Source organism: Blennius ocellaris (genome assembly GCF_963422515.1).
Source record: "Blennius ocellaris genome assembly, chromosome: 18".
Classification (NCBI taxonomy): Eukaryota; Metazoa; Chordata; class Actinopteri; order Blenniiformes; family Blenniidae; genus Blennius; species Blennius ocellaris.
In genome coordinates, this window is record NC_137667.1 from 1,458,024 (window position 1) to 1,467,977 (window position 9,954).

Consider the following 9,954-nt stretch of genomic DNA (forward strand, 5'->3'; position numbering starts at 1 on the left):
ACAAATATGTTGATCTTTTCGGATTTTGTTTTTAATGCCGACTTTCATCGTTTTCCATCCAGAGCAAACAGGAGAGGATTTATCTTTGTTGGGATTGGAGCTGCAACAATATCGTACCAAATTGCAGAGGTTTATTGAGGCGGGCGGATCCTCGTCACGGCAGATAGCAGGAGATGTTGTCGAGATCTTAATCAGTTATGACCGGAGGCTGAACGATCAGCACTCTGCTTCATATCGGGTTTAGATGCCGGATCTGCTGACCTCAGCGCCGCTGGGATTTGACCACGATACCGTTTATGGCTCATGTTTCCTCTCTTGTGTTTTCGGTGAAAGTCTGAGGTCCCGTTTACCGAGTATTTACACAAACAGTCGTACCTGTATGCGAGCTCGTTCTTTATTTGTTTTGTGTTCTAACGCCACATTAGGGAGGAGTTCTACTGCTTTGTTGGGCCCAACAAACAAACTGTGTCGCTGAAATAACAGGAAATAACTCGCAGCATTGGGTGGTTTTTCCCCCCAGGATTCTGATTGGCTGTCATGGCTTTGTACTTCGTGTTACACTGCCCCCTACAGGTTGACTTCCTGTTCCACGGCGCGCTCGGCCATTGAGTAATCGTAAGGTTGTGATGAGGCTCAGACTCAGTGAAGACATTTTTAAGGCCTTTTACATTAGACTTCCTGTTTCGTGGTGAAACGTTCAACTTTGGCCACGCCCTCAGATATTTGATCAACTATCTTAGTTGCACATCAATCCCTTTTCTATCACCACAACAATTTTCAGGTGAAAAATTGGAATTACCCTCCTCGGACTAGTTTGCTCCAGAAAATTCCATTTGGTTCAAAATTGACAAAAAAAAAAAAAAAAAAAAAATCTATTTTTCAAGATAACGGACTTCCTGTTGAGTTCTCGATGTGTGTGGAAGAGACTTTTTTGTGCTTCTTGGTTTGTTATATACGTTTACCGATTTCCGTAGATCTGGGTGAAACTGGGTTGTTTTTTGTTGTTGTTTTTTCTTATTTTATTTTACAGGTGGCGCTGTTGAGCCATTTTGTCACATGTGTGATTTCCCCCAATTTGTAATTTTTTTTTTTTTACCTTGACCATGACTGTGCAAAGTGTCATAAAAAAAAGTTAAGTATGTTTAGGCCCTCAAAAATGTATAACAATAATAAAAACAAATAATAAATATAAAATAAATGTAAATAAATAAATAAAATATTCAAAATAAAAATGTACATTTACATTTTAAATAAAAAACAAAAAAATGTCAATTAAAAATCAAAGATTGCATTTTCTTATAAAAATCTTAAATTAAATTAAAATTAAATTAAATTAAATTAAATTAAAATTAAAATTAAAATTAAAATTAAAATTAAAATTAAAATTAAAATTAAAATAATACACCCTAGGATATTAAAAAGAACGGACCGACAGACTGTGGGAAGGGAATCAAACTAGGGATCAAATCAAATCACACCCTGATCACATGTTCACATCTTTATAGAACAATTTCTCCTGTTTATCTGACTCCTAAAAACCCAGCACACCCTCAACCACACACACACACACACACACACACACACACACACACACACACACACACACACACACACACACACACACACACACACACACACACACACACACACACACACACACACACACACCCATCCACCAGAATCCACCGCTGGGTTCAAGGACTCCGTCAAGCGTTTGAACACTTTACTGCCGTGACGACCTGCGGACACACGCCAGCCTGACACTAACAAGCGTTCACAGCGAGAACACGTGTGAAGTGTCTGTTACTCATTAAAGAAGTTAAACCTGGACAAAGTTCCTCTCGGGGCTCCTTGTTTACACACTTTCTCCACCTGGACAGCGACATGGCGCCCGGAGGCATCCTGAGGAAAACCGCCGTGCTCGTTGGACTTCTGGTGGTTTTGAAGGTAGGGGAGCAAAACGATCTGAAATCACCAGAGGAAACATTGAATATACCAGAAGACTGAATTAAGTTTCTTCCCCCCCCCCCCGTTTATAGACACAAGCTGCTCCGGCACCGACGATTGGTTCGTTCCACTTTCTTTTGACTGAATCCAAATGCAATGTTTTGTCGTCTTTTCCTCGCTAACGAGACGTTTGTCCGGCAGGAGACGACGCCGACGCCGGGGAACTGCGAGACGACATCCTAGAGGTCAACAGAGGTATTACTTCTCAGAGCTCTCGCACTCGGATGATGGGAGGTTTTTTTGTTGTTTTGTTTTGTTTTTAAAATGTGATCCCTCACATGTCTTTTAGGACTGGAACACTTGTTTGAAGGAGACATCGCCGGTAACGTAGGTGTACTGAGCTTTTGTATTGTTTTATTTGTTGTTTTTAAATAAAAATCTTGTGCGATTGTTGACAACAAAGCAGCTTCGGATCTCCTTCACAGCCCAGCAGGAACGCCATCGTAGACGAAACCAGAAGATGGAAGTTTCCCATCCCCTACATCCTGACGGACTCGCTAGGTAATCGGCGGTGGAAACTTCTCCTCCTGTCGTTCGATAAAAGTAAATTAATTTGGGTTTCCGTTGCCTCTAGACCTGAACGCGAAGGGTGTGATCCTCCAGGCCTTCGAGGAGTACCGCCTCAGGTCCTGTGTGGACTTCAAACCCTACGAGGGCGAGAAGAGCTACGTCGCCTTCAAGAAGCTCTCGGGGTGAGCCGGTGAAACCTCCGACTTTAAGGGTCATCAAACCCAAAGAAAAGAAAAAGCGCAGACGATGGTAAAGCTCTGCGTCGTCAACGACAATCAACAACCGAACTCCCGCCGTTCAGGTGCTGGTCGTACGTGGGCGACGACGGCGTGGGACAGGAGCTGTCCATCGGGGCCGGGTGTGACACGAAGGCCGTGGTGGAGCACGAGCTCCTCCACGCTCTGGGGTTCTACCACGAGCAGTCCCGCTCCGACCGGGACGACTACGTCAGGATCTGGTGGGACCAGATCGAGGAAGGTGCGTCTCAGTTCAACGCGGACCCGGTTTATCGTCGTCTGTGAGTTTGTACGAAAGAAAGATTCAATTCTCCGTCAACCTAAAACTGAAGGAGGCAACAGAACTGGGAAAAACAACAACTCTGACGGTGCTTCTCCACGAGTCCCTACTGAACCCTGGTTGACCCAATATAGTTCCACCGCAGAGTGGGCGGAGTCAAAAGTTTTCCCCTGTCGCGCACAAGTCACCAACCCGGGTACGATGCAGAGCGAACGTCCATTGGATATCAGCTCAAATCAAAAATTAAATAGTATATATTTATTAATAACATTACAGAATGGGGATCGCGCTTCACTCTCCGGTGTTTCGGTTTAACTGGTGCCCCTGTTAACTGGTGACTCCTGCCCCCAGCCGCTAGCAGCAGCTGATGCTAAAACAAGACAAAGAAACGCTACGATACTTTAAACTTTAATGCAAATGTGCTTAAACGGGGTGGCTATGGGTTGTGGTCGGGTTTTTAACATCTGCTGTGTAAAAGGGGGTTCTTGAGGAAGACGGTCATCAGTTAACAAGGGAACCGGTTAATCTGAAACACCGGTGGCTCGGAGGCCTCCTGAATTCTCTGGTCGCCACCAGACGAAGACACATCGGCTCCGCGGCGTTGATTTCTGAGCGTCTATCTCGCTCTCTCTTTGGTTGTGATCGGGGTTAAAAAAAAAAAAAAATGGCGGCTGAACAAGACGCCCTCCCGACGCACCTCGCTTGTGTTTGTGCCACCAGGGAAGGAGCACAACTTCAACAAGTACGAGGACGACTTCATCACCGACATGAACACGCCGTACGACTACGAGTCCATCATGCACTACAGGCCGCTGTCCTTCAACAAGAACGAGTCCGTCCCTACCATCACCACCGCCATACCGTACTTCAACCAGGTGATCGGCCAGCGGCTCGACTTCAGCGCCGTCGACGTCACGCGGCTAAACCGCATGTACGACTGTGGTGAGTGTCGCCGCCGCCTCGTCGCCGACTGGACGGCAGGAACCGCCGGTTCTTGTTGAGATTAGTCGGAATGGGAGTTATTTTATATATTAAAATAAATACAGTTCTGCCAGAGATAAATTGTTCAAATGAACCCTAAAATGCTGAAATCTAAAAATTTATAGAACTTTAATTTTCTAACTTTTTTATCTTTTTGTATTTTTTTTTTAACAATTTACAATCAATGTAATCCAAGCTGGATTTGCCAACAACGTATTTAAAAAAATGTTATAAAATTTTTTCATATTTCATTCATCTTTTTTTGACAATGATACCAACGGCTCAAACATTGTTGAGAAGGAAACAAGGAAAATGTATCGAACTTTATAAAACTTTTTTTTTAATCTTTTTGTATTTTTTTAAACAATGTACAATTAATGCAATCCAAGCTGGATTTGCCAACAAGTTTTTTAATTAATTAAATTTTTTGTTTTTCATATTTCATTCATCTTTTTTGACAACGATACCAACGGCTCAAACATTGAGCCACCGTGGCTCAGTAACTACATTTTTTAATCTTTTTTTTTTTTTTTTACAATTTACAATCAATATGAAAAAAGAAAAATTTTATGCAAAAAATTTATAATTTTTTTTAAATATATTTTAAAATATTTTAAATTTAAAAATTGTTGGAAAAATCCAAGCTGGATTTTTCCAACAATTTTTAAATTTAAAATATTTTAAAATATATTTTAAAAAAATTAAAAAAATGTTGCATAAAATTTGTCTTTTTTCATATTTCATTAATCTTTTTTGACATTACTTTTTTTTTTTTTTTCCAACCGTCCACACCCGCCCCGGTGCAGCCAACACTCACACTCTCCTGGACCAGTGCTCCTTCGAGCTGAACAACATCTGCGGGATGATCCAGAACGACGCCGATGACGCGGACTGGGTCCAGACTCTGAGCAGCCCGGGCGATGAAGATCACACGCTGGTCGGCCGCTGCAGAGGTACGATGTATTAATCACGCTTGTTGATGACGTTGATGAACGACTCAAATGGAAAAACCATGGTTTTTGTGTTTTCACTTCAGGAGAGTTTTGCATTTACACGTTTTTTTTTTTAATACGTCTGTTTTCCTTTTTCCCCCAAAACTACTCAAATCGTCAGGGATGATTTGTCGTCATCCACGGACCAATCAACTAGATTTCGGGACGTTATCGACAAACCATTTCCGAATAAATCCACAAAAAACTGTGAAAAATGTTCCCATACAAAGCAGATGAGAGAGGCACCCGATGGAGGGGAGCGAAGGAGATCAGCGTCTGTTGCCATGGAGACGCTCCCTGCTCAATGTTTCACGCAGTGATGTTGCTTCCCGACAGGCTCGTTAGCATCGATATGAGCTAACGGCTAAGATTCCAGCAATGCTAACTCGGTTCCACAAACCAGTTTGGTGCTGGCGAAGTTCTGCGTTCTACCGAGCATAGCTCTAGTTTTTGTAATGAATCCACATGCTAGAAAAGAACAATACGCCAAAAGCATTAATAAGGGGAGAACACAGGTATGCTAGTGCAGTGTTTTTCAACCACGGTGGTGTTTCCTCCAGATCTCGTCAGCTGAGCTGTGGGAAATGATCCAATTTCACATTTTTTTCTAAAAAAAACCTTTGCTCTCACAGTGTGTTGCAGAGTAATCCTGTATAAATACTCTTCACCACTAGAGGGCAGCACAGAACTTTGCCGGTGAAATGTAAAGTGACAGACGTCAGTGTGGTTCATCTCCACCTCCTGCTACCATCTTGTATCAAAGTACTGTGTCAGTGACAGTGATGGAGAAGTTTTTGAAAACCAGGATCTCAGCTCTTCATCCATCAGGTCCAGGTTTCACACTGAGGGAGTCACTATTAAAAAAAGTCCTTGCTTTCTGGATTTACTGGATTCCTGTTGATAAAACTTTGATGAGAAAGACTTTATATTGTTAATAGAGGCTACAGAGTTTCACATTTTAACATTTTCAGGTGGAGGTGTGGCTCCAGAGTTTTACAAAGACAAAAGTGTGTCTTGGCTCACAAAGGTTGAAAAACACTGTTCTAGTGGACACTGTGACTGTCAAAATAAAACTACCGGTCCAGGAGAATATCTTGTAAATGTCCATCTGGGTTCGTTTTGTTTCATTTTTCTCGTTCACACAAAGACAGTCGGGTCGTTTTCATTTGAAGTTTCGGTCTGAACGGGGCCACAGTAGGTCCCGGTGAATCGCCTCAGGTACGTTTCACCCTGACGAGGATCCTGCAGCTTACGCCCCTGGTACTCTCTCAGACTCGGGCTACTTCATGAGGTTCGACACGTCTTCCGGGGCCGTCGGCGGCAGCGCCTTGCTGGAGTCGCGGATCCTCTACCCCGCCAGGGAGGAGCAGTGCCTGCAGTTCTTCTACAAGATGAGCGGCGCCGCCGGCGACAAGCTGGTGATCTGGCTCAGAAGCGACGACGGCACGGGGGCCGTACAGAGCGTCCACAAGATCCACACCATTACAGGTATTTTCGCAGTCGGACGCTTTAAAGGAGAGTCATTTTTGGGGGGGTTTTCTAACCCTAACCCTAACCCTAACCCTACCCTAACCCTAACCCTAACCCAACTCCCTAGTCTAATCCTAACCCAACTCCATAACCCTAACCCTAACCCTAATTAATCTTTGTTTTCCAGGCGACGGTGACGACGCTTGGAAAGTAGCCCACGTGACTCTCAAAGTCACCCAGAAGTTCCGCTACTTCTTCCAGGGCGTCCGAGGGTCTTCCTCCTCCACGGGGGCCATCCTGATCGATGACATCACCCTCACCGAGGCCGTCTGCCCCGGCGCCGTGTGGCAAATCCACAACTTCCCCGCTCTCCTCGCCGCCACCCCCGCCGGGGAGCGGCTCAGAAGCAGATGCTTCCGGAACGCCGAGGGCTACTCGTTCGGCATCAGCGTTTACCCGAACGGGCAAGGACCAGAGTACCCCGACTACGTCGGCGTGACCTTTCACCTCTGCAGCGGGGAAGACGACGCGGTGTTGGAGTGGCCCGCGAAGAACCGACAGGCGACCGCCGTTGTGATGGACCAAGATCCAGACGCGAAGGAGAGAATGTCCTCGACGAGGAGCTTCACTACCGGTGAGACCTTGGAGACGGGATTTCTGTCTTACGATGCCGCGGCCGACGTCACTAACCTGCAGCGCCGTCGCTTTGTTATGACACTAACGCCTCTCACTAACTCCTTTAGGAAGCCTCCTAACACCTTTCGCTAACTCCTTTAGGAAGCCTCCTAACACCTTTCCTAACTCCTTTAGGAAACCTCCTAACTCCTTTAGGAAGCCTCCTAACACCTTTCGCTAACTCCTTTAGGAAGCCTCCTAACACCTTTCCCAACTCCTTTAGGAAACCTCCTAACTCCTTTAGGAAGCTTCCCAACACCTTTCCTAACTCCTTTAGGAAGCCTCCTAACACCTTTCGCTAACTCCTTTAGGAAGCCTCCTAACACCTTTCCTAACTCCTTTAGGAAGCCTCCTAACTCCTTTAGGAAGCTTCCCAACACCTTTCCTAACTTCTTTAGGAAGCCTCCTAACTCCTTTCACTAACTCCTTTAGGAAGCCTCCTAACACCTTTCCTAACTCCTTTAGGAAGCCTCCTAACACCTTTCACAAGCTCCTTTAGGAAGCCTCCTAACACCTTTCCTAACTCCGTTAGGAAGACTCCTAACTCCTTTCACTAACTCCTTTAGGAAGCCTCCTAACACCTTTCACTAACTCCTTAAGGAAGTCTCCTAGCTCCTTTCCTAACTCCTTTAGGAAGCCTCCTAACACCTTTCACAAACTCCTTTAGGAAGCCTCCTAACACCTTTCCTAACTCCGTTAGGAAGACTCCTAACTCCTTTCACTAACTCCTTTAGGAAGCCTCCTAACACCTTTCCTAACTCCTTTAGGAAGCCTCCTAACACCTTTCACTAACTCCTTAAGGAAGTCTCCTAGCTCCTTTCCTTAGCCACCATGACGTCATCCAGGCATTAAGGTAAAGTCCATAGATAAGGAGAAAGGGGGAACTTTTTTGGACGTACCCTATACATCGTGGTTACCTAGCTAGCCTCGCCACCACGGGCAAAAGCGAGGGAAATTCTTCTCTTTCGGTCCGGACCAATCAACGGGCCGTATTTCTTCTCTACTTCCTCTCTGGTCAGCGTTTGCGACATTGTGAAAATCAAGGAAAAGCTGGATTTGGGGCAACGACGTCTTCTGGATCAATGAGACTCAGGTGAAAGTGTTGAAAAGCTGCAGAATGTTGTGACCTCAGTGTTTCCCGTTTCCATTCAGACGCTCATTCCCGTTGGAACAAACCGACGGCGGCGTCGGGAGCAGTGTGGGACGAAAGCTGCCGATGCTACCGCGGCCCGGACTACGGCTGGAGCACCTTCATCTCTCACCAGCAGCTCCGGAGGCGGAGCTTCCTCAAGAACGACGACCTGATCGTCACCGCCGACTTCAACGGTGAACGACTGGAACCGCACTCCTTTAATCAATCAATAGGCTGTTTGTCTTTTCTGGCTTTTCATCTTTATGATCTTTAAAAAAAAAAAAACAAACAGATTTGACGCATTTGATCCAGACTGAGGTTCCGGTCAAACCGACTCCGCCAAGCAACGTCTCCGATGAAGACGTGGTGGAGAAACAGGAAGTGGCGCCGGGGGCTCCGAAGCACAGAGAAGCGCGAGCCGTGAACCCTTGTCGTCCAAACCCGTGTTTTAACGGAGGCGTGTGTGTGGAAGACGAGGGCAAAGCCTCCTGCAGGTGTGTGTGTGTGTGTGTGGGGGGGGGGGGGGGGGGGGGGGGGGGGGGTTGTCTACAGGAGAGTGTTTGGGCCATTGGGAAAAAACAAAAAACTAAATTGGAGTTTAAAAAAACCAAAACAAACTCATGCACTTTAGACATTTTTTTTTCACAAAGTGAAAATGTAAGTCCATGTGACTGAATCTCAACTTAGATTTTTGACCATTTTTACTGAAGCACATGATTTGAAAAACTTTTTTTTTTTATCCAAATTTTTTTTTAAGAAAGAAGAAAAAAAAACCAAGAAAAAAAGAAAAAAAAAACCCCAAAACAAATCTGAATTTTTTTTAAGAAGAAAAAAAAAAGAAAAAAAAACCTCAATACAAGTCAGAATTTTTTTTAAGGAAGAAAAAAAACAAAAACAAAACAAATCAGATTTTTTTTTAAGGAAGAAGAAAAAAAAAGAAAAAAAAACTCAATGCAAGTCAGAATTTTTTTTTAAGGAAGAAAAAAAAACAAAAGCAAAACAAATCCGAATTTTTTTAAGGAAGAGGAAAAAAATGAAATAAAAAAACCCCAAAACAAATCGGAATTTTTTTTTTTTAGGAAATTTTTTTTTATAGAAAAAACTAATTTCTTCCCTCCAGTGGCCGTTGAAGCTCTTGTGTGCTTTGCTGGTTTCCAGGTGTGTGACGAGCCAGGCCACCTTCTACGGCGGCCAGAGGTGTGAAACCCTGAAGATGGACCGCGGCGTCCTGGGAGCGCTGGTCGGCGGCACGGCGGGAACCGTCGTTCTGACACTGGCCATCTTCACCGTGGTCCGGAGGGCGCGGTGAGGAGCAGCGACAGGAAACAGGAAACACACGACCTCCACACCGACAGAGTGTTGGAAGTCGGACTTAATTCAGTCGTGGACATCGGGTTGGACGCAGACGCTTTTACTTTGGCAGCGACGAAAACAATTGAGTTAAACTAACAGAAGTTATTCATGTTCAATAACCGTGTGTATTGTTTGTCAATAAATTGTGATTGAAAGTGATTTGAGCTCCTGGAACATTCTAGTCCTTCACACAACTTGTTTGAATTATTTTTTCCAAGATGGAACGTATGAAAAGTTTATTTTAAACTTTATTGCACAAATATTAGTTAAATTGTTAATTTATTCTCCTGTTTAACTCTGAAAAGGGGGTTCAGCCAA

At 44.5% G+C, this 9,954-nt stretch overlaps 1 protein-coding gene across 1 annotated transcript; it reads left to right on the forward strand.

Moving 5' to 3' along the window:
• Positions 1–1,884: 1,884 nt before the first annotated feature.
• mep1a.2 (meprin A, alpha (PABA peptide hydrolase), tandem duplicate 2) lies at positions 1,885–9,592 on the forward strand (the record flags this gene model as incomplete). The annotated part of the gene is made up of 14 exons (XM_080513957.1): positions 1,885–1,947; positions 2,040–2,067; positions 2,134–2,202; positions 2,297–2,334; positions 2,433–2,508; positions 2,582–2,699; positions 2,819–2,994; positions 3,754–3,975; positions 4,821–4,967; positions 6,279–6,494; positions 6,664–7,110; positions 8,304–8,477; positions 8,576–8,777; positions 9,442–9,592. The coding sequence occupies 14 exons, from the start codon at positions 1,885–1,887 to the stop codon at positions 9,590–9,592; spliced, it is 2,127 nt and encodes a 708-aa protein (XP_080370083.1).
• Between the last annotated feature and the right edge of the window lie 362 nt (positions 9,593–9,954).